This window comes from Salarias fasciatus, chromosome 14 (genome assembly GCF_902148845.1).
Source record: "Salarias fasciatus chromosome 14, fSalaFa1.1, whole genome shotgun sequence".
Classification (NCBI taxonomy): Eukaryota; Metazoa; Chordata; class Actinopteri; order Blenniiformes; family Blenniidae; genus Salarias; species Salarias fasciatus.
Window position 1 is genome coordinate 31,318,500 of NC_043758.1, and position 25,908 is coordinate 31,344,407.

Consider the following 25,908-nt stretch of genomic DNA (forward strand, 5'->3'; position numbering starts at 1 on the left):
TGACTACGAAAGTCCCCAAACATCTCCAACTGCATTTGAAACGTCAAAAAAGTGCTCCAGAGTGTTTCTCAGCATGAGGGTGAGTAGAAAATGAGGCCAAATCGTTTTTTGGGTGGAGTATTCCTTTCAGATAGCATGCTTTTTTTTTTAATTAATTTCATTCATTCATTCAATTCATTCCAACCCAACTTCAACAACTGCCCACAGATAGCCTGCTACAACTGTTTGGTGACATGTAGCCAAACACGCCTTCAGTACAACAGATAACTTCAGCAAAAACAAGCTGTCACAGTCTTTAACAGGTCGACATGGGCCCACCTTATTTGAAAAGAAGTTCACATCGACGCCTTTCTGGGATGCAAACAGGTTAATCACCATGTCGATGAAGTTAATTTTTGGATGAAGTCCGTCTCAATAGACAGCGTGGCAAGTACATTCAATCGGTCCAAATAATGGGCTATATGCACAGCTCCATTACTTCCTGAAGTTCAGACAGCACCTTTATTTCCTGTGTTTCATGATAGGATGATCTGATTAATCCAGGTGTGTCTGACTTCAGTAAATGGCCAGACACACCTGGATTAATCAGATCATCCTACCATGAAAGACAGGAAATAAAGGTGCTGTCTGAACTTCAGGAAGTTATGGAGCTGTGCATATAGCCCATTGGATAATCCAAAGCAAACAGTCCACCTCGTTCATGCTAACGCCCGCCATAGCTGAACTTTTTCTCCCTCCTTCCCAACTCTGGCCTAAATGGGCTATTTGCACAGCTCCATATACTTCCTGAAGTTCAGACGTCAGTAAATGGCCAGACACACCTGGATTAATCAGCTCATCCTATCATGAAACACAAGAAATAAAGGTGCTGTCCTATCATGAAACACAAGAAATAAAGGTGCTGTCTGAACTTCAGGAAGTAATGGAGCTGCACACTAGATGGCTCATGCGCTGTAACCCAATGGGGACTAACGTCTTCACATGGCGGCCATCTTGGTACGGGGCCGCTCACTCACTCATCACATTAACCAATGCAGCGTCAGCTTTGAAATACCTATTGATTGCTCAATTTTCAATCGATTTTCAAACAACTTGGTTTGTTATAAACGTCAGACGTGTAGATATTTAACTGCGTCTAACTGTCTGTAAATCCGTGAAGAATTCAATGAGTTGAATATTTTAGTTAGTGTAAATCACTCACCTTCCCTTAGATTACACAGAGCGCCCCAGAGTGGTCCACTGTCCTAAGATGGCCGCCAGTGAACAACATTGTTGACTCCGCCTGAAGGCATCTAGTTCTTATATATCTATGGCCCATAGCAGCACCGCAGCGTTAAATCGCCGCTATTGGGGCGGGACATGACACCTGTCAATCATTTCTTCTTCTTCTTCTTTGTTGTTTAACGGCAGATGGCACCATTTCAACAGGCACATTACCGCCTCCTATCGCTATAGAGTGGGATCAAAGAACAATCTAAATTCTATTTATTAACCCTGTTAAAACACGGTATGAGATTAATGCATTCCAACTATATACCACACTATTCAGGGAAAACTGATGAATTCCTTCTCTACTTAATTCCTCTTTAAAAATGGACCTTTCACTATTGAAATGAGAGCAATCAAACAAAACATGCAAAACAGTTTCTGGAGAATTATTATTACATTTCTCACAACACCCAGTCATGTGCTTCCCGATTAGATGCAGAGAACTATTTAAACAGGTGTGAACCAACATTATTCGATTGACTACTGTTTGCTCTTTCCTTGTTCCTTGTTTCCTTTCCTCGGAACTGATTTTAACACACTGTTGATAATAGTGAATAGAAGTCTTCCCCGAGTTTCAGTCCTCCATCTAATTTGCCATTGTTCCGTAACATTGGACCATATCAGTGATTTCCCCTCATTCTTAGACAGAGATAAATTTACATCAATACCTGTCAGTCACTTACAAGAACGAAATGAATGTATCTGCTCGGGCTGTAAAAAATCAGCCAATTTAGAGATATTCTACATTTCCCTTTTGACTGATTGGTGCTGTTGCTATTTGTTTTTATCTAAACTTAAAACAATCTGTTGTAAGTTATTTAAAAAAATAATGTTCTCATCTTTTTTGTATTAGCTGTCGTTTTGTGCTGAGAGGGCTTAGCCCTGCTAGCCCATTTATACCAGCCGTCCCTGCAGAGAACACACCAAAAACCTCATGTTACGAAATCCACCTTGGACTCAGTGGGAAACAGAAAAATGCAGATTTTTATATTCATGAGAGATGAAGTCATGGAGGTGCAGAATTTAACACAGTGTTACTGGAAGGAGAAGTTATTTCCCAGAAGAGAACCGTTCTGTTTGGCAGCACAAGTTATTTCTGAACCTTCACAAATGGCATCAATTATGTACATTTTAGAAAAACTGCCAACACAATACAGGCATGGAGGGAGAGCGATGCATGGATGGACGGATGGAAGGATGGATGATGAATGGATGGATGAGCTTTGTCTCATCTGACCCGGTTTCCTGGTTGGTACACTTCACACAAACACTTCAGATACTTTCTGCTTTACATTCTTTCTTATTTGTTTGTTTATGGTTCGTCTGGTAAGACCAGAGTCAGTCCCATCACCTGGTGCGGAGGACACACCTGGACATGTCTCCAGTCCATCACAGGACAAACACCCTCACACCCGGAGGTGATGCAGTGCCATCAATTAACCTCACATGCATATAAATGGACAGTGAGAGAAAAAGCCAGTCTCTGATGAAGCCCACAGACACACGGGGAGAACATGCAAACTCCACACAGACAAAAGCAGCTAGTATTTGAACCCAGGCCTTCTCACAGTGAGGCCTGAGAGCGAACCACCGCTCTGTGGCACCACTCGAAGTGTGTTCCTCTCATGTGTGACCAGTTTTAAAGCTCAACCTTGGTTATTTGCAAATTACATAACATGGCAGGTTTTTTTTTTCTTTTTCTTCCTGGCATTGAGGTTACAGAGAGGTAAATTAAAATCCGGCTTATGTTCCTCTAGCCACAAACACCTTCTGCTTTTCCACTAAATTAGCCAAAGAACCCCCACTCCACCCAACCCCAGGGGGGGCAATGGGGTCCCTCAGACCGTGGACATGGCTGTCTCCAGTCCTCACAGGCACTTGGATAATTCCAGTCCGGCCTGTTGTTGCTCAACATGACTGATATTGCTCGGTCATCGTGCCAGAGGCAGATTGCCCCCGCGGTTTCACCTCCTCCCCACGCACCCCGTCCCTCCCTCCCTCCCTCCCGGTTGTTGTGGACATTAGTGAAATTCTTCAGAAAGCGGAGTCTGGCCTGCGGGCGCACTGCTGCTGCTGCTGCTGCGCGCGCGCACTGTTTGGAAAGTGCGTCTCTTTTGGGAAAAGGGAGGCGGCTGCAACTTTCCAACTAAGTTTGAGGGGAGTGACCGCGGGGGAGGTGGGGGCGTCGGTTCTGGGGGTTATAAACCGCGGGGCAGCGGGAGTTTGGAGACAGTGCGTCCTGCGTCCTGCGCACCGGAGACACCCACAGTCCTGCAGACATGGCACCGCTCCTGCAGCTGCTCGCCGCCTTCCTGGCATCGGCTCTCCTACCTGCACACACCTCGGCCCACCTCAATGACACGTGAGTACCACCGCCTCTCACATGCAACAGGCCACTGTTTTCCATTTCACGTTTTTTGCATCCAGTTCGCATTGTGCGTAACAAGAGCTGGTGCCAAAAAACGCATCGCTGCGCGCATCAAGTGTGATTTAAAAAAAACAAAAAACAAAAAAAAAAAAAAAAAAAAAACAATGAAAGAAATCCTGCAAAGTATTCGGGAGATGGTGCACATTTGGGTCTATAAACACCGTCTGATTGTTGCAGTGCTTGGCCTCAGGACCGTGTTATGCAACCAGGACAGAAACAGTGTGTGTGCCATCTGTTTCCACTTTGCACCATTTGATGAATATTCTGCGCACCAATAAACAAATCTGCTGAACACCCCAGTGGAGCTCTCCTGAGGCTCTCTGCTCTTTTTCAGGCTTTAAAACCAAACTCTCAATCATGGAAATAGTGGTTATGGAGTTGGAACCAGTCTATCTGTGACCTTTTGTTTTGTTGCCCTTGTGTGTAGTTTGTAGTCTTTGTGACTCCAGTTGCTTTCATAGTTTGGGATCAGAGTCATCAATATTCTCAGCAGCACCACTAAAACCCAATTAAATGTGTCCTTTATTTCTCATTGGCAGCAGCAGTGGGCCCCTGTGTGCCAAGCAGCCTCTAACCAGAGAGAAGGTGCCCCGGTGGAGGGCTCAATCTCCATCCTGAACATGCCCTCGTGTGCAATTTACATTAAAAACACATTAGTTGTAGCTCCGCGTTTCTAATTCTAATCTGCATGTGTCATTTTGGAAAGAAATGCTCTGATCTCTTACTTAAAGGGTAATGAATACACTCAGTTTTCATTTTTATTGTCTCCTCCTTTATTAAATCTGCAGGAGAGGCTTTTTAAAGAGTCTCAGTTGGAATACAAATTGGTCAAACAGTGAAAACTGATGCTGCCTCGCGGCCAGTTCAGCCTCTCCAGGAAGGTTTTCTCTGATGATCAATGCACTCAGACTTTTTTTATGCAATGCACATTCTTCTAGTTTTTCTGTAACTCGGATCCAACTTGTGGCACCACGTGTCTGTAATTTGACATTAGCCTCATCCTCTTCAACATACAAGGATGCAATACTGTAACTTTAAATGACATTAACTGTTGTCTTGTTACCTTCCAACAGTAAAGTGTTTATTCTCAGTTCATCTACTTTTGCAGCCAAACAAATCCAGATGGAAATAATCTATTGTTAAATCAATCAGAGTATTGATAGAGCCAGGATTATGTAACTGCTCGCTGTTGGCATTCACACATCTCTCAAAGCGTTTGGAAAGTAACATCACTATTTGATGATTCATTTATTCATTTTAGAATCGGAGCTGATGTTACAACCTGTTTCTTCAATGTTTTGTGTCTATCTCGTAGTGTGTTGAAGTAAATTGTTAAAATATGAATGACTTGATTTAAATATGTATAAATATGCAGGACATGGAAGCTGAATTTATTGCAGTTTAGGATTAAGCTTTACTTAAACACTTTGATTTATTTTAACCATTCTGAACTGGAAAAACTCCCAATCCATTCAACTGTATTTACATGACTACAGTGCAGTGATTTAAAACAAAACATACAAAATAGGTGATGTATTGTAGCTGCTTAATTTCATTGGACTGGTGACATTTTGTTCAAAAAAAAGGAAAAAGTTTTACTGGTGAATTTTTGTGGCAGGCTTAATAATATTAAAAAAAATCAATTTTCTCAAAGGAAACTTACTTCACCGGTCAAAAATAGGCTTTTCTGTGATACAGTAGCATCGTTCTGCTGGTAAATAGTGACATCTAGTGGTCACACATGGAATTCACAACTATATTTTTACATATTGCTCGCTTCTAAGTTAAACAACTGAAAAATGCAAAACGTGACAAAAAATACAGTGATTGGAAGTTGTTGTCAATAGTAATGAAACTACATTCTGTTTTACACTTTTAAACAGTTTTCAAAATGAAAACGCAGAACAAGCTGTTCTGGATCAAAGGATGAGGGGTTTCAAACGTCGTCTACCTCCTCTGCTCTGAAACGTATGTTTTCCTGGCGTGTGTTTTCCCTCCTGCAGTATCTACATGGTGACTGTGAGCTCCCAGGTGACGGCGGGGAAGCGGGAGCCGCTGTGCGTCCAGATCCAGGAGCCGACGGAGGCGGTGCGCCTCGTCCTGAGCCTGGAGCTGAACTCTAAGAAGAGCGTCTTGCTGGAGGAGTCGGTCCAGCAGGACTTCTACCGCTGCCTCGACTTCCAGGTCAGGTCTAGCCGGGCGCCTCCACAGTCTGTGGGGGATAAATATGGTCTCCAAGCACAGAGTTCCCACCCCCCACCCCACCCCCGCCTCCCCCTGGCATCCTCGCCTACCCAGTCATCCAGCCGGCGCCACCTCCGAGGCTGCCAGCGCCAGCGGTGAATTGCTGCCCGGCCCCCACCCCACTGCTCGCTGTTACGCAATCCTCCATATTGACCCTCCCCGCCGACCCCGATCAGCTCGGTAACAATAGTGTGGTCTGCTCCGTTCAACCCAACAAAGATGGCTTTCTCCCAGGGACTAGCCCCTCTACCTGACACCCCCGCAACCCCACCCCCACCCCCGCCCCCCCGACCTGCCTCTGCCCCCCGTTATGCAACAGCAGCCCCATTAGCGAGTGAAAACATATGTTCTGTGAGAGTGACGCAGGTCTGCTGGAAGCAGAGCTGCTGTTACTCAATATCAACTTGATGAATTTAACACAGGAGTCGGGGTGTTTTCTGTTTTCTCTCTCTCTCTTTTTTAATCCATCATCATTTCCACATGCTTGAGAGGAAAAAACAACCAGAACAAGGCAAATGTATATGTGGCTCAGTGGGAAGCTAAACATAAAACAACATTTCCCAAAATGGATGGATGTTTGTTCATCAGAATTAGACTTTAAAAGACATCTCTCCTCTCTGTCTCTGTTCCAGATTCCTACAGTGAGCAAAAACACTGTTGCCACCATCCAGATCCACATCCAGGGGCAGAGCGACACCCTGAGCCACAAGACCCAGGTCCTGATCGTCCCCCCCGCCTTCATCCACGTGGTCCAGACGGACAAACCCATCTACAAGCCGGGGCAGACGGGTGAGCGTCTGCAGCACACACACACACAGACGTACACAGACACACACACGCACACACACGACCGAGCTCAGCACATCTCTCAGACACTTCGGATTTCTGCATAACGCTGCGTCGACACTTCGCTGCCGGAGGAGTCGTGTGTTTAAAACGTGTTTTAAAATGGTAATTTCCTCAAGAGTCGCAGTTTGCAGACTCTGCAGAAATCAGCATTATTCATATTTTATCAGTTATTTTTAATCAGTCAGATTTTATTTCTATTCTTTCATGGACTTTGCTTGAAAACATTTCTGTTCAAAATCCAGTTAAACCTTTTCTTGATTATAATCTGATTACTTGATGCCTTGTGAAATCACAGTATATCTTTGCTTTTTGACTTTGAGCAGGGAAACAGTTCTATAAACTTTATGGAAGAAAGAGCTGATTTTCACCAGCCCAAAAAATATATTAGTCTTTTAGAGTGAGGATGAACTCTTTCAAACCTTTTTTATATATAGTTTTCTACACAGAAAATGTATCTTAGTTTGTTTCACAGCTGTAATTTAGAACAGTGAAGTTTAAATCCAGTTTTTAGCTATTTGAGCCACTTTAGTTGTTCTGTTATAATTCTCTCCCACTTTTTTTTTTGCCTTTTTTTGGTAGAATTACCCAGTTGATTTTGCTTCACATGACAACATTTCAATTGAAAATTCATCGTCTTTACATTTTCGTGTCAGTAAAGTTTCCCGTTTACATGTCGGCGTTTTGAATGAGATGAGACGACCGTCTACACATCAGAAATGATTAAATGTAGTTTTCATGTTCAGCCACTAGTGGGTGCTGTTCTCTGGTTTTGTAATGAAACCACACAACATACATTCTGAACATTAACAAGCTATGTTTAGCTGTTTCAATTTTTTAAGATATTACTTCTTTTTTGCTACAATTTTTTTGAGCAGGAAATATTTTGTTACATTTTTTAAATTTTATTTTACCGTATTGGCCCGCGTATAGGACGATATTTTTTTTTGACATGGGGTCGTACTATAATCGAGGACTAGATGTCATTACTTATCCGCGCCGCTAGAGGGAGCCAAAGTGACCAGGAAGCGAATAGAGCGTGTGATCTGTGATCTGATGTAAAATGGATCAACGTGACCATCTGGAACGAAGGGGCTTGAACGTTAGACAAGTGAGCAAACAACAGAGGCGAAGTTTTGATGCCAACTTTAAACTGATGGTTCAACGCAGCAGAGTCAACAAACTACTGCCAAGCCGCCATGATATATTAGACTGAATTGTTCATGTTCATGAAGTTGAATAGAACTTGAATGTGATGGTTATAAAGTTATTGACATCATTAATGCAGTTATTGAGCCTTTGAGAGTACTTATTTGTTGCTTATTTTGAGAAAGAGAATATATTTTTTATTTTATACTGCAGCAATATTTTTTTATCTTAAATCACATGAAATGTTATCTCTGTTGTGAGTTTTCCTAGAATAATTGTACAATAAAAAGTTGTTTTAGGAGTAACCTTACTGTCTTCAACATATTTTTATCTTCACAAAATGATATTTGGAAAATAGGATAGGGGTCATCTTATAATCAGAGTCGTCCTATATTCAGGCCAATGCGGTACATCCAATTTTAAAAAAGCTGAAAGAGCCACATCAGAAAATCACTAAAATGACTCCTCAGAGAATCAAACTGTGCACAGTTTGAATCAATGATTTATGGCCGCTAATTTAATTCAACACTAAATTTTTCCAAATCCTACTGATTATATAATTTGCTTCCCTGAGTAATGTTTGATTTTTCTGGTAAAAACGACTCTCCTGCCATGACCTTGAACGCCTCCGGACCTCTGAGGGCGTTTGGTTTAACTCTGTGTGTTTTCCGTTGGATTAGTTTCTGATATCGTTTCCCTCCTTCTGCCCTTAAGTGAAGTTCCGGATCGTCTCCATGGACACGGCCTTCGTCCCGGTGTCTCGAGTGGTGAGTGTGAATCGGCTCCTCCTCTGCGGCTCGAGGTCTATTTTGGTTCAGGAGAGTGGGAGGTTTGTTGGAGGGCTGTTTGTTGATTCTGAAGACAGCGTGGGAGTGAAACGCTGTGTGGAGTAGTGTGATAAACATGCTGTCAGAGTTCATTTGGCGCACACTGCGTTTGACCCAAACATCTGAATCAATAATGGCTCAGGGCCTTTTCCATCCGCTGTAATAGAGACATCTCATTGTAAAGCGTCATCTGCCTGTTTCAGCACTCTGTGGCTGCTGTGAGTCGGAAATACCTCATATTTTATGGATATTACGTTCCTCTAAATGGAAGAAAATAGGGTTAGGTACTGATTTATATGCAGGAGCCTTTTAAATTTCGCTGAATGCCAGATTGAGTGGAGACAGACACCGTGTTGGATCAGGCAATTACAGGGACACCACCGATATTCATTCAGCACGTCTTCTGAAATCAATACAAACAAACCAAATAATAAATCTCAGGTTTCTTCAACATAGTATGAATGGAAAATGTTTTCATTCCAAATCGTTCTCTACATAAGGAGTCCAGGTGCGGCAGACTCCAGTGAATCCAGGACCGACGTACAAGCCTTATCCATTCATACTGATTTGGACCAAAAAAAGGTCTAAATGATCAATCATCAGGCCGTGGTTTGGGTTGACGAAGGAAAACGTTGAAGAAACAGTGTTGTAAAAAATGTGCCACAGTGGCGTCACCACAAACGGTAGCAGCACCAGCAGGGGCGGATTTAGAAGAGACGAGGAAAGGGCAGGGATTATTGAGGGGTGGCACCGTATGTGGTCGTATATTCCTAATTTACGTTCTGAACAAATCTGTCTCTTGCCAGTCTAGTGTCATCTCATGCTGCATTCACTGCAGTTGGGATGTTTGAGATTTGCACTCAATAGCATCAAGTTACTCATTGCTTTTCTTTGAATTCCTTCGGGGTTGCAGAGCTTTATTTTAGAGTGGCAATGGCCAGCAATGGATACACCAAATTCATATCATCATTTAAAAATCCAGTCTGCATCACTAACTCAAGCTTAGCTTAAAGGTGCTGTAGGCAGGATTCGGCATCTCCGCCATCTTGCTTAGGCTTACCTAAGCAAGATGGCGAATTGACCCATCTAAGATGGCCATTTGAAACCCAGCACAGCCAATCCTGTCCTGTTTTCTCTGACATCATGCCCTTACGCAAGTTAAGCCCCTCCAACAAGAATGCCCCTCGACCAATCACGGTTAGAGCCTCAGGGGCTCTCTGATTGGTCAAAGATACCTGGAGCTGTCGAGATTCCTTTTCAGCTCAGAACAGAGACAGATGGAAATTCTGCGCCCTTGTGGTAGTGCAATTATGCTACACTCCTAAAGGATTATCAATGGATGCTCTAACATTTAACCCAAAGAAAACACAGAAAAATTAGCATTGACTAGCAAAATCCTGCCTACAGCACCTTTAACTAACCCCAGCCTGAAATTTTGTGAGCATGACATAAAGGAAAAGACAAAATAAAGCTGTGGACAAACGTAATCTACAACTAGACTTCTGGAATAATTATAAGTAATAGTGTAGATACAGTTATAGAGTGTGGTTCCTCTGAAAGGCTGGCAAAAGGCCTACAAACTTCACCGTATATAGATTAATACTGACTTTACTGGCTGTGTGTATATATGTGTAATCAGTTGTTTATTTTCTTTTCAGTACCAAGATGTAGCGTTGAAGGTAAGAAAACCTCTGCTTTGAAAAATTCTTCAAGTCAATTTCTCTCTTCAATGAGCTGATCCAGCTTTTTAGGGACAGGGTAACCCTAACCCTATTGAGAACAGCAGTATTGGATTTTCCTTTAACGTTGAGAACACGTTAATGACCACTTATCAAGAGATTTCAACCAAAGTCATTAATATCGGTTCTATTTCTAAGTACAGTCTCTTCCAGTCCCACTCAAAATACCACCTACTGGTACAAATTGGTATTGCAGGAAGATAATTCTTCTGATTGAGCAAATAGTGTGTGTGTGTGTGTGTGTGTGTGTGTGTGTGTGTGTGTGTGTGTGTGTGTGTGTGTGTGTGTGTGTGTCTGTGTGTCTGTGTGTCTGTGTGTGTGTGTGTGTGTGTGTCACACGTAGGATCCCAATGCCAATCGCATTGCCCAGTGGCTGGACATAGCCATCGATGGTGGCATCCTGGACCTGTCCTATCCCTTGATTCCTGAGGCGGTCCAAGGAAGCTACCACATCACTGCCATCACCGACAAAGGAGAGGAAATATTCCACAGTTTCGAAATCAAGGAATACGGTGCGATCCTGTCACAGGATAAACAAAATCATCTCTGACTGAGCAACAGAATGAATTTCAGCTCAATTCTTCCTTTCTTTCTTTTTTTGGTATTAGTTTTGCCAAAGTATGAAGTGAAGGTCCAGCTGCCCAATGTGATCAGCATCCTGGATGAAGAGGCAACGCTGAGGATTTGTGGAAAGTGAGTGCTGAATGTCACTTGACAAAGAATCGGAAACCGTGATACCGCGGTTATGCCGGGGAATAGAAAAGCTACTAACCAACTAATGAGAGTTGTGTTTGTATTTGTGCAGTGGTAGTTGTGAGCTTGGTAAATTAATGGTGCCGTATCAGTTGTGAGCAGGTCTCACACTCTGCACTGGGTTTTTATCCAAGCTTCTTTGTTTTGGTTGCCTCATTGGTTTTAGACACTTTGGTTCTTTTTTTTTTTTTTTTCCTTTTTTTTTAAACTACATTGGCTGTAGTCTTCTCTTATTTATTTTAGTGATTTATAGTAAATTTAGCAGTTGTTGCTGTTTTAATTCCTGGACTTTTTCTTATTTAAATTTTTTTTCCTCTTTTTTTTTACCGGTTTTATTCATTTAAGCTTGACTTTTTAGCATTGTTTATTGTGTCAGTCATTTTTGGTGGCACAGTCATTTTAGATGTTTCAGAGTATTGTAGAGTTTTGTTTTATAATGGTATTTTTGTCATGTTAGCGATTTTAGCTGTTTTATCTACTTCTTTAATCCCTTTTGGTTTTTGTTTTCATCATTATTCATTGTTTCATTTTAACCATTAAATCCATTTTTTAATGTGTTTTGACATAACTTAAAGTGACTTTATGCTTGTTTCTCTCAATATATGAACAAAGACATTAAAACGGCGTCATTTCCACTGAAAGGAAATGAGACTGTGTCTCTGGAATGAAGCTAGATTTTGTTTATTAAAGTTCACCTGCCTTTGAGACGCTGTATCTGAGCTGTGCTCTTGTGTGCCGTCCTCCAGATACACCTACGGGAAGCCGGTGATCGGCTCGGTCAAAGCAGAGCTTTGTCGAGCTGGCATGCCTTTCTACTGGTACAGACATTCTCCACGCGACATCTGCAGGACGTACGAACTCCAGGCGAGTGTTCAGAGGAGAAAAGATGTTTTATGCACTTGCTGTTTTCACATCCTGGACTTGATTTGTGTTGTTTTATTTTCCTTTAGACGGATAAAAGCGGCTGCGTCTCGCAGACTGTCAACTTGACCGCGTTCGCTCTCGACAACCCCAACTTTTCAGACGCTTTCACAGTGGATGCCGAGCTGGAGGAGTACGGCACGGGTGAGTGTGCCGAACGCCAGGTTGAGTTTAGTCTGCGGGGCTGGTGTCTAACCAGAGGTGATCTTCGCTGCACCCCCACCACCAGGGGTTGTTCTGGAAGGCAGCGGGAGAAGCACCTTCACCAGTGAAGTCCGAACCGTCACCTTTGAAGACACGCCTGAATCGTACAAGTCCGGCATTCCCTACGAGGGAAAGGTAATCACCCTCCTTTATCTGCTCCAGATTCCCTCTGTCAAAGTTTGATGGGATTTGTTAATTGTTGCCACTTGTGGAAAACAGTTGTACTTCAGTTTCATTGCCCTCCCTTCAGTGGCTTTGTATCAGTGAGAGAGTGAGAGCGGTGATTGATTCCTTGGATTGATTGATTTTCCCATTGAATTGGATCAGCTGGACTTGGTCAGAGGTCTTGGACCACAGATACACCCTGAATCAGACTAAACCAGAACTGATGAAGCCACTCGAATAAGAGATGAAATGACCAGGTCCGGTGAACCTGGGTCAATCTGGATTGAGATCCTTTAGATTCCCACCACTTCAACATATTAGTTAAAAAAAGTAATACTGGTGCATCTCTAGTTTTGGATTTTCTCCCTCTTGAAAGTCTTTGAGATGAACTCGTTGACTTGAACGCAGGTCAAAGTCGTCGGTCCAGATAACAAGCCCGTGGCTCAGGAGCCTGTCTACATGCAAGTAGGTGAAAAGAAGCTGACGCTCATCACGGACTCCAAAGGCCTGGCTCCGTTCTCTCTGGACACCGCCGCCTGGAAGAACTCGGTGGCTCTGAGAGTGAGCACACCACCTCTTGTCTCCATGTTTGCTTCAGTTGTGATACGGGCAGAGGAATCGGTTCAGTTAGATTTCCGAGGATGAACCTTTGCTTTTCATCAACAGGCATCATCTCGAGAAGGGACCGAGGATTATGAGTACGTGCCCAATTTACAAAGGCCACAATACAGAGCGGCGCACCGGAACGTCGAGCCCTTCTACTCCAGGAGCAGCAGCTTTTTGAAGCTGAAGCAAATCAGCCACAGGTTCCCCTGTGACACAGATGCAGCAGTGCAAGCTCAGTACATCATCCAGGGAAACGAGCTGAAAGCAGGACAGGAAGTCCTCCACTTCTTCTACCTGGTGAGTCCTGATGGACCTTCAGGCTCTACGCCACATCCTCCTGCTTTCCTCAGTGTTTGAGACAAACGCCATGTCCTTATTCAGAAACGTTGCTGTTTCTTGGTTTAAGTATTCAACTGTTTTTTCAAATTTTCTTGTAAAAAAAAAAAAACAAAAAAAAAACGATTTTTTAAATGTAATCTTTTGTTTCTTGTTTCTTTTGTAGGTGCTGTCAAAAGGCGTAATTGTACAACATGGCCGCATCCCGGTGGCTGTTAAAGCAGGAAATGGTAACGACAGCCACACAGCTGGAAGACACAGAGACGTTTCTGTCTGGAAAATGATTCTCGCATGAAGAACAGCAGAGCATCCCTCTTTGTTCTACAAGTTTCTTCTAGCGTTTAGCGGTTGATCTTTGCTCCCAACAGTTTCTTGATCAACATCACAATCTTTGTGTGTTGGGCCAGTTACGCAAAGTAAAATTCAAGTCGGAGTTTTCACTTGAATCGCTGTGGTGTGAGCGAGGCCTTCGGTGTTTTCTGACTTTTCCTTTGCCTGTCTGTTTCATTTCCCAGTCAGCCAAGGAGAGTTTAGCGTTCCCCTCACTCAGCTGACCAGCCTGGCTCCAGTTGCCCAGGTGGCGGTCTACACGCTGATGCCTGGTGGCGAGGGCGTTGGCGACAGCCAGGACTTCCCCATCCAGACCTGCTTCAACAACAAGGTGGCCGGTCGCTACCTCAGTAGACTTGACAGCAGTGGAATGGACGTCAAACCGCTCCGGCGCTGACGACTCTCTCCGCCTTTGTGTTTCCTGAACAGGTTTCTCTGAAGTTCTCGTCTCTCCAGGAGCTCCCGGCGGAGAAGACCACCATGAGCCTGCAGGCCCACCCGGGCTCGCTGTGCTCCGTCAGAGCCATCGACCAGAGCGTGCTGCTGCTGAAGAAAGAGCAGGAACTCAGCGTGAGCTCGGTATGACTCCGGTATTACGTTCTGCTTTGGTAACGTCGGTCAACGTAACCAAAATCATGGCTCAGCGCATGTTTGAATAACAAATAGCTGGAAAATCTCAGATTTTTGTTTATTATTTATTCACCATCAAACCACACTGGTACTTGTGTTTTCAGCAAAACTGGAATCAGAGCAGAATGCAGGTTTAGCTTTCAAGCATCTGGCACAGTCACCATTTAGACGGACAAAAACAAGACTGTTACTAACAAAAAAAAACAGGGTCTGCTGTGATTTGTTGCTCAATACACACTCCAAGCCTTCAATTGTCTTTAATTTTATCAAGTCCAATTTAAAGACTGATGATTGGGGAATAAAGTAGGATAACATAAAACAAAATACAGGCAGTAAAACTGTGATGTCCTGCACAAATAATGCAAATGTTGGAGTAGAGAGACTCTTGAGTCATTTTTATTGTCGTCTGATTAAACCATCTCATCCTTGATTCCCATGAAGACGAGCCTCTGTTCGTCTTCGTACCACCGACCTTTGGATGTTTTTGGTTCAGGTTTTCAGCCAGCTGCCCGTCCAGAAGCTGTCTGGATACCCGTCTGCGGTGCAGGACTTTGAGCCCTACCCCTGCCTGCCCCTTCCGATTCCCCTGCCTGGATTAGGAGCCATCAATCCACCCATCGGTCGATTGAATTACATGTTAGGATACACTGGACCCGTCAGTAGCAAGGTGGACGTCTACAGCATCTTCCAGGTACAAATTCTGCCTTGTTTTCTCTCTCATTTCCATCTCATTGGCACCAATCCTGTGTTACTCTTTCTGGTTTGACTCTTTGCCATTTATCTCTTTACCTATTTTTCTTTCAGTGTTTCTTATTAATCTCTTAATTTTCTATCTATTTTCACCATTTTTGTTTCATATTATTGCTTCTGTATATACATACCATATTTTCCGTACAACCTTTTTTTGGAGCGACTGTACTTTTACTGTACATCTTGATATTGAAGTCACTTCTTAATGATTCTCGCATATCTGCCAAATGAGGCATGTTGTCTGTTGTAGCTTGGCACTCACAACGTCCCCAAAATTAAGAAAGAGAAAAAAAAAATACTGTTATTTTATAGTCTGGAAAATTTGGTAACTGGGACTTTTTGCTCTGTCTCTAATACTCAACCTATGTTTTGTATGTTACTTTTTGACTGTTGTCTTTCTTTTTCTGTGTCCACTTAAAGGAAATTGGCGTCAAACTCATGACCAACTCGGATGTGAAAAAACCTTACGACTGCCAAGAATACATTGCTTATTACGGTTTGTTTTCCAGCCACCGATGCTGTTTGTTGACCCCTTTCTCCTTTCATATTCACTTCAGAGGCATAAAATGATGTTATATTGTAAACTTTTTCTGGAAGAGGATGAAGACTCTCTCATCATGTACTCGTATGCTGCTGAAGGCAGCAAGCCAGTTGTGGAACGAGCTGCAAAGAAGACTCTTAGAACATACTTCCCTGAGACATGGATCTGGGAGCTGGTTTCTGTTGGGTAAGTAAAGCTGTGTAATGACTTCTTTGTTTTTTGTCTTCTTTTTATTAATGTATTCCTAGATTCCGAAGCCCTTGTGCCTATGGCCAACATGATGCCACAGGGCACCTTCGTTTTCCAGATGAGTAAAGGCGAGGAGAAAAAGGAGACCGTCAGAACGTTCTTCCCGGAGACCTGGATCTGGGACCTAGTTACTGTGGGGTAATAACTAGTTGTCATATCTATCAAAAAACAAAAAGAAAGACAAGGATGCAGACGATGTGTCCAGTTAGTTTTTTTAGCCTTCTTTTTTTATATAACACTCAATGTATGACTGAAGTTTTCACCAAGATCTTCACCCTCCCTCCTCCCCCTCATCCCTGCTCCCAACAAAGCGGCCATTGGAGATGTCATGTTGGGGGTTTCCTGCACTAGACTGTCCAAACAACCATCTTTTTTGCTGCAGTTAGGCCTGCCAGCCATGCTTTGCGCTTCTTGAGGGTCGTCATTTGGAGGATATAGTGCCGGAGTCATTGGTCACTTTTCGCCCACAAACCGAAACTCCTGGATCCTTCCATGCAGCACGGGGAAATGAGCCAACGGTTTCCATGAGGGCAGACGTAGTAAAATGGGCTCCGGAACAATCCATCTGGTGTCTAACTCTTGGTGTTAACTAGGCTCTAGAACAAAATGTCAAATGTAGGTACTGATGATTTGGATATTTTAAGGAACTGTTACTACTGGAAAGTTCAAATGTTGGTGTTTGACTAGATGAATAGTGTTTGTTACAAAAAAGGTGAGTTTTACTGAAAGTCTTCCAGTGTAAACCTTAGTGTTAAACATCTAGGGAGAAATGAGCAAGGAGTCCTGGAGCCCCGTTTTTCCACCGTGCATACGAGCGTTCCCACGAAAATATGGAATTTATCAACTTTCTACTTAGGAATGTGCGGAAACACCAGTGAGTTGTGCGGGTTCAGAGACACTGTAAACAGTGACATGTAAGAATTGTCTCATATGGAGGCTGACAGGACAGTAGTGGAAATCCCATCTGAATGTGGGAGGCTGAGGTTCTAATCCCTGCTGAGATGCTATGTTAATACTCTTATTTGCCAAAACATGGTTGATTTATATTATGATTTCCACACTACATTGGAGTGAGAGACCACAAGAACCGAATCACATCCAGTAGTCATACGGACTTTAGAGCGACGATACAGATTTTTCTTGTACTTGAACACATTCCAAATTTCATTCATGAGACAGACTTCAGAACTTTTGCTACACATGGCTGATAAATGAGGCGCCTGGTCTTCTAATGATTACTGTATGTTCTGGCTTTAAGTCACTTTTTCCCCCCAAGTGTAACCTAGAGTCTGGGAATACAGTACCCGGTTGACTATTGTCTGGTGTCAGAGCAGGGATAAGTTGGGTTTACTTTGTTTTCCGCTATTACTTTTTTTTTTTCAGTGTGATTTGAAATTGTTTTTCCCATGACACTGTGGCCACATTAGTTTATTTTACCACATAAACTCATCTTAATTCCATTAACTTGCATTCATTTCTTAAAAAGAATTAAAAAGTATCACTCTAATCCTTCACTAATGATTTTATTTTATTTTTTCAACTAATTAATTGTAACTGTGACCACAATAAATTGCATCATTTGTGAAATTGAAATCAACACACAAAATTACCAATTTAATGCACATAAATGGCTTTATCTGAATCGTTTAAAGCTGAGCAGTTTCACATCAGAAAACACTCAGAATGTGGAATTTGATCCATGCAACATTTGAAAGTTGATATGTTCAAAGGAAGGCCAGTCCCACAGGGCTGGTGGGCCACATGCTGCCCCCCAAAAAAACCCTTCCTAAAAACCATGACCTAAGGAAAAGGTCAATTTAATTTAATAAGTTCCATTTTATTTAATTAAATTCCATTTAAAGGGAACAACCCTTCTGATGCTTGTTAAATCTGGTGACTGCAGCTGTGGTGTGCCTGTGTGAACAGAGACAGCGGCTCTGTGAGTCTGGAGAGAACCGTCCCGGACACCATCACCAAGTGGGCCGCCGGGGCCTTCTGCGTCTCCCCGGTGGGCTTCGGCGTGGCCCCCAACACCGGACTCACCGTCTTCCAGCCGTTCTTCGTCAGCCTCACTTTGCCCTACTCCGTCGTCCGAGGGGAAGTGTTCACGCTCAGAGCCACCGTCTTCAATTACCTCTCCAAGTGCATCATGGTAAAGTTTCCCGAATATATGAATTTAATATCATGAATATAATCCTGCATTACTTTATTCAGAATAAACCAATTCTGAATTAAAAACACCATGTAACCACACTCAGTGACGCTCATCCAAGGAAGTGATTGTTTAACTTCCCTCTTAACCATGACGGCTTTCAGTTATATGTCATATTATGTGTTCACTCGTCGGATCGTCCCTCATTTGTTCCCTGAAACTGAGCCGGTCTTCACGCAGGTGGCGGTGACCTTGGCCGACTCGGACCAGTACACCTTCAGGAACTGTGACGGCTGCCTCTATCAGATCTGTCTGTGTGCGGAGGAGAGCCGGACCTTCTCCTGGATCGTCACCCCCACCGGTCTCGGTAGGACCAGACTCTCCTGCATGCGTCTGAAACTAAATCACTGCAGCAGTGCTTCAATTCAGAAGTTTCAAACCAACTTCTTAGAGGAAGCTGGTCAAGTTCAATATGTTAATTTACTAGCCTATTGAAAAACAAAAAAAATAATTTTTTGAGACAGTCTTGAGTTTTTAGACATTTCATTGATTAATTTAGACTTTTACAGGGCTCTCTAAATGTAAAAAGGAAGGAAACGCTCATTAAACCAATGATTTTTTGTAAAATGTGATGATTTGTTGTTCCTCACTCACTGTGGAATGAAGCGGTTCCCGCTCTGCTCTCGGCTCCTCATTACCACCAGGAAACCTGATGTTTGACAGTTATTATAACACCGACAACATGGTGTAATTCTCACGTCTTCGGAGCAGAATACTGATGCTGTTTGTTTCCGTCTAATCTGAACGGGCTAATTAATCCTTATTAAGGGGTCTGACAGCCGCTGCGTCTGCAGCGCTGCGAGCGAAGCCCGCCGCCGCCGCCGCCGCCGCCGCCGCCGCCGCCCGGCCTGAAAGCCGAGCATTCCCATCAGCCCCCATCAGGCAGGATGGAGACGAGGCTGTGATGAATGTCAAATCTGGCTCCTCTTAACTCCCCCTTAGAGGAATGCTGACAATCACTTGTACTAACAAGTCAGGTAGCATCTCTGACGAAACCCTCCGAAACCGCTCCCTCGGGGGCTGATCTGTACTTGTCCTCCACGTGAAGGATTGTGGGCTGTGAGGGGAGGGGTGGGAGGGGGGAGGGGAGGTGGGGGGGGGTTACCAGAGAGGGATGGCAGTAATAAGCCAACAAACAGGGATTAATGAGGGTGAAGGGGAAGGAAACGGAGAGGATAATGAGTGGCGCTGGAAAGCCTCCGTACACAGACTGCAGGTGTGATCAATAGTGTGTGTGTGTGTGTGTGTGTGTGTGTGTGTGTGTGTGTGTGTGTGTGTGTGTGTGTGTGTCCATGTGTATACAGGTAAAGTGGATGTGAAGGTGAGTGCTGAGGCCCTGAAGACCGACTCACTGTGTGGGAACGAGGTGGCCACGGTGCCCGATGTGGGCCAGGTGGACACAGTGATCCGGAACCTGCTGGTGGAGGTCAGTGGCGGCCTACAGACTCCCCCAAACCCCATCCCCCCACCCTCCAAACCCCATCCCCCCACCCTCCAAACCCCATCCCCAAACCCTCCAAACCCCACCCCCCACCCTCCACCATCTCCTCTTTGATCACATTGGTTGTTTTCTCTCCACAAGGCTGAGGGAACGCCGCAGATGGTCAGTCACAACGCCCTCCTCTGCCCTGCAGGTGAGTGTGCACCTGGCCTGTAACATGGGGGTCTCTGAACACGCCTGAAGGACCCCTGTCCTGCATGTTTTAGGCCTCTTCCTGCTGCAACACGCCTGATTGTAACGTTTGACCCTGACACTGCGTTTGGTATTGAATCAGTGAAGCTAACATGCTGGCCTGGTTGGGTTGTTGTCAGAGGGTCCGGTGGAGAAGAAGGTGTCCCTGCTGTTGCCCGAGCTGTTTGTGGAGGGGTCGGCCAGAGCCAGCGTGTCAGTCGTGGGTGAGTTCGTCCTCATGGAGACGCTTCAGAGCTTTTATGGGTGACCTTTTCCTGTCAGAGCTCCAGAACTTTCCATGATTACTGAAGAGGCTTCGCCAGGCAGAAGTGAAAGCGACAGCTGGAGAAATCTGGATAGTGTCCTCACGTTTAAAAACTGAACAACAGCTCTTAAAATGCACTAATAGTTTAATCTATTCATGGGTAATCCAGCTGTTTTAGGAGAATCAGTTCTTCTGACTCGGTTCTCTAAACAGAGTCAGCTCTTTCAACTCCTCAATGTAAAATTAATTTCATGTCAAAGTGAGAATATTGACCTGAGGTTTGCCGGTCCACAGGCGACCTGATGGGCCGGGCCATGCAGAACCTGGACAAGCTGCTGGCCATGCCGTACGGCTGCGGCGAGCAGAACATGGTGCTGTTCGCTCCCAACATCTTCATCCTCAACTACCTGAAGAGCACCGGTCAGCTGACCAAGCCCATCCTGGACAAGGCCGTGCGCTTCCTGGAGAGCGGTGAGGAGAAAACCAGTCTGACAGGAGCCTGAAGAACTTTTCAGACTCAAAAACGGTCCGGCTGTGTTTGTGCGTGCAGGATATCAGAGGGAACTGACCTACAAGCACGACGACGGTTCGTACAGCGCTTTTGGGAAGAGCGACAAGTCTGGAAACACCTGGTCAGTAACCTGAATGGACCGGTCTGTTTGCAGCGAGAGCTGAGAGAGCTTGAAGTGGGCATCCCGAGGTGTCCTCTCATTCAGAGCCCGTCCATTTCCTTGTCCTCTTCCTCTTTTGGGATTTCTCTCCAAACATAAATGCTCCTTAGTCGATGATCAGATGGCGTTCCTGTGGTGGCGGGGGTCAGTGTGGGGACTTCGGAGGTCTCCTCCAGTCTCCGTCGTGGCTCTCGAACACGCTCACCTGTCGGTGGGAGAGCCTCTGACGGCTTCTAAATTTGGAGATAATAAGAAATCCATCCAGGGCGAGATAACGGCTGCCGCGCCGCCGTTGCATCACCGCTTTTAGAAGCATTTAAAAACATTTATCTGGAGCTTTGCTGTTGAACTAAATAATTTTCAGCTCAGATCTCACACTTTGTGTGACGAGCGAACAAAAAAAACCAGCGTGCGCACACACACACACGCGCACGTACACAGTGTATGTTTGTGTGTGTGTGTCCTCTCTATTTGGCACCAGTGGGCATCCTAATAATTTACTTTATGAGCAACCTGCCAGGAAATCTTAATATTTGGATTTAATGGGCTTAAAGCGCAGTGCCTGGGGGGATTTAACAAACCTTGGGCTGTTTTGAAAGGCTGCTGGGCAGTTTGGCAGTTGGTGAGTGTGTGTGTGGGAGTGTGTTTGTGGTGGGGAGAAAGTGTTCAGTCACATTACACAAGCCTGGATGAAACGTGTCCAAATCATTTAAAATAGCACATCCACTCGCAGAGAGCGCAGCCGTGTAGAAGTTTGAAACTTTCTGTGTGTGTGTGTGTGTGTGTGTGTGTGTGTGTGTGTGTGTGCGTCTGTGTGATCACCTCATTTTTCAGTTCCCGGTGCCACAAAGCTCATAAGCTCCTTAAATCTTTGTTTCCCGTATGTAAACTGAAATCCAGCAGCATGATCCTCCCAGCAGAAGAAGCTGAGGCTCTGTTTTTCGCCATGTTTCAAGTGAAAACGCATCGTTTTCCACTTTTCCTTTCAGGAAAGTTTGCTGTTCTCGTTATGAAAACCCTGAACACTGTTGGTTGTTTACGGAATGAGGCCACAACCAATCGATAAAACCTCAGGGTCAAAGGCATTTTCAGTCCATGATCAAGTTACGACAGTAAAATGTCTCTTCAATAGCCTCAGCTCCCAAAGTTTTCTCTTGTTTTAGTCAGTTGAAAATCCTTTAAACTAAACCTGAACAAGTTGACATCTCTGAAAGAAATGGAGTGCAATGTGTTTTTCAAAATGCTCCCGGTTGAAAATACATTGAATAAACATGAAATTGACTGTAAAAAGGTGCTTCAGTGTTTCCCTGCAGGCTCTTATTATCTGTTAGTGATGTTAAAAACTGGAAAATTAAGAAATTCATATAACAGGACAAAACTGTGGGGAAACCTGCCAGAGGAATCATCTCAAAAGCCGCCGATGCCCTTTAAACACAACACGTGACTGTTGGGTTAGTGAGGCTCAAACTACAAGTTTCATTCAAATCATTTAGATTTATCTGGATTACATGTGTATCTCAGCCGTTTCAGGACTCGCCCTCTGTGTTGCTTCCTCTCCAGGCTCACTGCCTTCGTGATGAAGTCGTTCGGCGGAGCCACTCCGTTCATCTTCGTGGATCAGAATCACGTTCAGAAGGCCAGGCAGTGGCTGTCCAGCCACCAGCGGCCGGACGGCTGCATCCAGTCTGTGGGGAAACTCTTCCACAATGAGATGAAGGTAAGCGCTCGGTGAAGCCGCGAGAACTCGGTCCGGCTCCTCAGGCGTTTTTCGCCCGTGACCGTTCTGCGATGGCGTTGCTTCCTTCAGGGCGGAGTGAGCGACGACGTTTCTCTGACGGCCTACATCACCGCCGCCTTCCTGGAGCTGGACGGAAACGCCACGGTGAGGCTCGGCTCCGCCGCCGTCCGGAGGTGTCCGGACGCTCTCCTGACTCCCCCGGCTCCCCCTCCAGGATCCCGTGGTGCAGAACTGCCTGAGCTGCCTGAAGGCCGCGGCGGCCGCCCAGATGGACAACGTGTACACCACCGCCCTGCTGTCCTACACCTTCACTCTGGCCGGAGACGAGGAGATGAGGAGCAAACTCGTCACGCTGCTGCACCACAAGTCCACCACTGACGGTACGGAACGCCACGCCATGAGGGAGACCCGCCGGGTTTGGATTATACCGGTCAGATAAAAGTAATCCAGACGGTTGTTGCTCCTCTGTCCTTCGCAGCGTCGGGCGGTCGTCACTGGGAGCGAGCAGGAGCCTCCAAGAAGAAGCTGGATTCCCTGGAGGTGGAGATCACCTCCTACGTGCTGCTGGCTCTGCTCTCCGGACCCGCCGTCCCGGACTTTGGTCTGGATTACTCCACCGGGATCGTCCGCTGGCTCACCCAGCAGCAGAACCCGTACGGTGGCTTCTCCTCCACGCAGGTAGACCCCCCCCCCCCCCCCCCCGCCCCCGGCCCGCTTCCCTCCTCAGCCTGCTCTGAAGTCTTCAGAGGAAAAGCTGGACACTCTGTTCCCCGCAGGACACGGTGGTGGCCCTCCAGGCCCTGGCCAAGTACGGCGCCGCCACCTACAGTCCGGAGGGCGCCACCACAGTGACCGTCACGTCTCTGGGCGGCCTGAACAAGGAGTTCACCGTCAGTCCCAGGAACCGGCTGCTGTACCAGGAGGAGAGGCTGAGCGACTTCCCCGGGGAGTACGCCATCCGGGCCGAGGGCCAGAGCTGCGTCCTGGCTCAGGTGAGCGCCCAACGACACACACACACACACACGCGCAGTCTCGTATTTCTATCCTCGTGGGGACCGTCCATTGACTCCCATTCATGTCTAGCCCCTAACCCTGACCCTTACCCTAACCCTAACCCACACCACAACAAAGCCTAACCCTAAAGAAATGTTTTTGCACTTTTACTTTTTTCAGTAACAACAACATGGTCAAGAAAACACTGTTTCTCCTACTTAGGACCGGAAAAAGGTCCCCACAAGGCACGTCGTTCCACGTTTTGCTATCCTTGTGGGGACATTTGGCCCCAACAAGGATAGAAATACGAGAACGCGCACACACACACACACACACACACGCACACACACACAGCGAAACGGTTTCAAATCAGACGTGTGTGTATGTGTGCTGCAGATCTCCGGCCACTACAACATCCCCCCTCCTGCAGACTTCTCCGCCTTCAACATCTCCGTCTTCACCGCCGCCCGCTGTAACGCCAGCAGACCGCAGCTCGGGATCGTGGTGTCCGTCAGGTACTTTCCACCGTTTTTCTGCTCGGGCCGGATCGCTGAAAGGCTCGCTGCGGAGGATGAAACGATCACATGGAGGGAGGAAAGTTCCTCAAAATAATGAATTTGAACTTTGAATTGACCTTCAGTGAAGCAGCCGTCAGATTTCATTAATGAGGTTTATGTTGTTAGTTTAGTCTCTAAGACTTCAGCGAACCTCCAGCAGGACCTCTAATGAAGACGCTCTTCACTTTTACATTCATGTTCATTTATTTTGGTTAAACCAAGTCCTCTGTGAAGTTTGTCGGCTCATAAAGTGCTGCAAAGCCCGTTACTGTGTAGCTTCACTTCCTGTTTGTTGACAGAGAAGCGTTGTTGCTCTGCAGGTATCAGGGGAGGAGAGAGGAGACCAACATGGCCATCATCAACATCAAGCTGCTGTCCGGATACGTGCTGGACAAGAGCTCCCTCGCCACGGTCGGTTCTTTATCTGCTGCAGGCAGAAAGGCTCCGTCAACCGTCGCAAGCTGTTTGTGGTGAATGGAACTGAACTGTGTGTGTGTGTGTGTTACAGCTGCAGAGCTACCGCACGGTGAAACGTGTGGAAATAGAAGAAGGATACATCAACATCTACGTCGACGGGGTCAGTGACGTAACGTTGTATTAAATAGTGTCCCAGCTGTTTGTGTGACGTACAGAGATACGAAATTCGAAGCTGCGGTTTGTGTTTCAGCTGAAGAAGGACGAGACGTCCAGCTTCCCGCTGACCCTGGAGGAGGATCAGCCCGTCAGGAACCTCAAACCTGCCGTGGTCAGAGTCTACGACTACTACCAGACAAGTGAGACGCACCCCGGCTTCTGCCGCCGCCACAGCGCGCGCGCGTGTGTGTGTGCGTGTGTTCACAGCGCTCTGCTTCTGTCTTTTCCAGGTGATGAGGCCATCACAGAGTACACCACCACCTGTGCAGAGAGTACGTATCACACCGAATTTCAAAATAAAATCCCACTGATTGCGGTTCAGATTCAACCTCAGCGGCTTAAACGCCTGTTTATAATCGACTTCCGGCTGTGAGATGTTAAGTTTCTTAGGTAGAAAAATAGGGAATTTGTCAAGACTCAACTAAAATAACCTGAAATGCTTCACTTTTTCCAGATTGCAGCCATTAAAAAATCTAATGAATCACCATAAAATCATGGCTAAGATATATCATTTTAAGTGAAAGTTTCTTCTAAAATTTTATATTTGCACAGAAATGGCAGTTAAAGGTTATTTTTAGAAAACATTTCCAATGACCGTATTTAAGCTGAATATCTACATTTTGATAACACTGTGAATTTTTCAAATTAATTGGGTTTTGTTTTTCACTGCAGGCGACAGCGTGAACCAGCTGTAACACCTCTCCAAGAAGAAAAAGAAGCTTTTTAGATGTTTATTTCTTTCCTGGATTTCCTTTTTTTTTTTTTTACTCTGGTTTTTAGACGTCTCTTATTGAGGGTGAATTTCTGTGATTGTGTGGGGAAAACTGTCATCGGTCAGTTAGTTCTGGACCATCAGCACTGGAAGTAAAAACGACAACAACAACACGTCTCTTCGTTCTTTGTTTTTTTTAATAGATTTGACAAAAATCCAGATTATTCTTACATGAAAGTGACGCATCAGACATACAGGGTACCGATAACACAGTATGGTCCAAGTGTGTGTGTGTGTGTGTGTTTGTGTGTGTGAGATCTATTCTCTAGAAATAAAAGTACGAGTGTGTGTTTGTGTGTGCTGATGTGTTGTACCAGTAAAAAAAAAAAAAAATCACTACCGTACAATTCCAAATGTAACTGACTGACAATAAAATTTCTAAAATAAGTAGAAATTGTACTTCTTTTC

At 45.1% G+C, this 25,908-nt stretch overlaps 1 protein-coding gene across 3 annotated transcripts; it reads left to right on the forward strand.

Moving 5' to 3' along the window:
- The first annotated feature begins 792 nt into the window (after positions 1-792).
- On the forward strand, positions 793-25,887 carry LOC115401169 (alpha-2-macroglobulin). Of its 3 annotated transcripts, none has more exons than XM_030109369.1 (36): positions 3,491-3,631; positions 5,701-5,881; positions 6,574-6,730; positions 8,651-8,703; positions 10,422-10,442; positions 10,846-11,014; positions 11,111-11,195; positions 12,002-12,119; positions 12,206-12,320; positions 12,406-12,515; positions 12,954-13,106; positions 13,212-13,448; positions 13,654-13,717; positions 14,003-14,148; positions 14,247-14,396; positions 14,941-15,138; positions 15,618-15,693; positions 15,795-15,924; positions 17,914-18,139; positions 18,380-18,506; positions 19,504-19,625; positions 19,782-19,833; positions 20,012-20,095; positions 20,431-20,607; positions 20,687-20,768; positions 22,368-22,524; positions 22,615-22,689; positions 22,760-22,925; positions 23,024-23,223; positions 23,322-23,537; positions 23,935-24,053; positions 24,416-24,506; positions 24,604-24,672; positions 24,763-24,868; positions 24,959-25,000; positions 25,401-25,887. In XM_030109369.1, exons 1-36 carry the CDS (start codon positions 3,549-3,551, stop codon positions 25,421-25,423), a joined length of 4,380 nt encoding a protein of 1,459 aa, XP_029965229.1. In that variant the 5' UTR covers positions 3,491-3,548; the 3' UTR covers positions 25,424-25,887. The 3 variants fall into 3 exon arrangements, with proteins under 3 accessions (XP_029965231.1, XP_029965229.1, XP_029965228.1); XM_030109368.1 differs by lacking the exon at positions 15,795-15,924 and adding an exon at positions 15,987-16,125; XM_030109371.1 differs by lacking the exons at positions 3,491-3,631; positions 5,701-5,881; positions 6,574-6,730; ... (3 more) ...; positions 11,111-11,195; positions 15,795-15,924 and adding exons at positions 793-799; positions 15,987-16,125 and having other exon boundaries at positions 11,976-12,119.
- Positions 25,888-25,908: the final 21 nt, after the last annotated feature.

Coding starts and splice junctions, on each gene's coding strand:
- LOC115401169 (XM_030109368.1), top strand. CDS start 3,549: ATGGCACCGCTCCTGCAGCTGCTCGCCGCCTTCCTGGCATCGGCTCTC. Junction 19,626..19,781: donor TCCGGAACCTGCTGGTGGAG/GTCAGTGGCGGC, acceptor TCTCTCCACAAG/GCTGAGGGAACGCCGCAGAT. Junction 25,001..25,400: donor CACCACCACCTGTGCAGAGA/GTACGTATCACA, acceptor TTTTCACTGCAG/GCGACAGCGTGAACCAGCTG.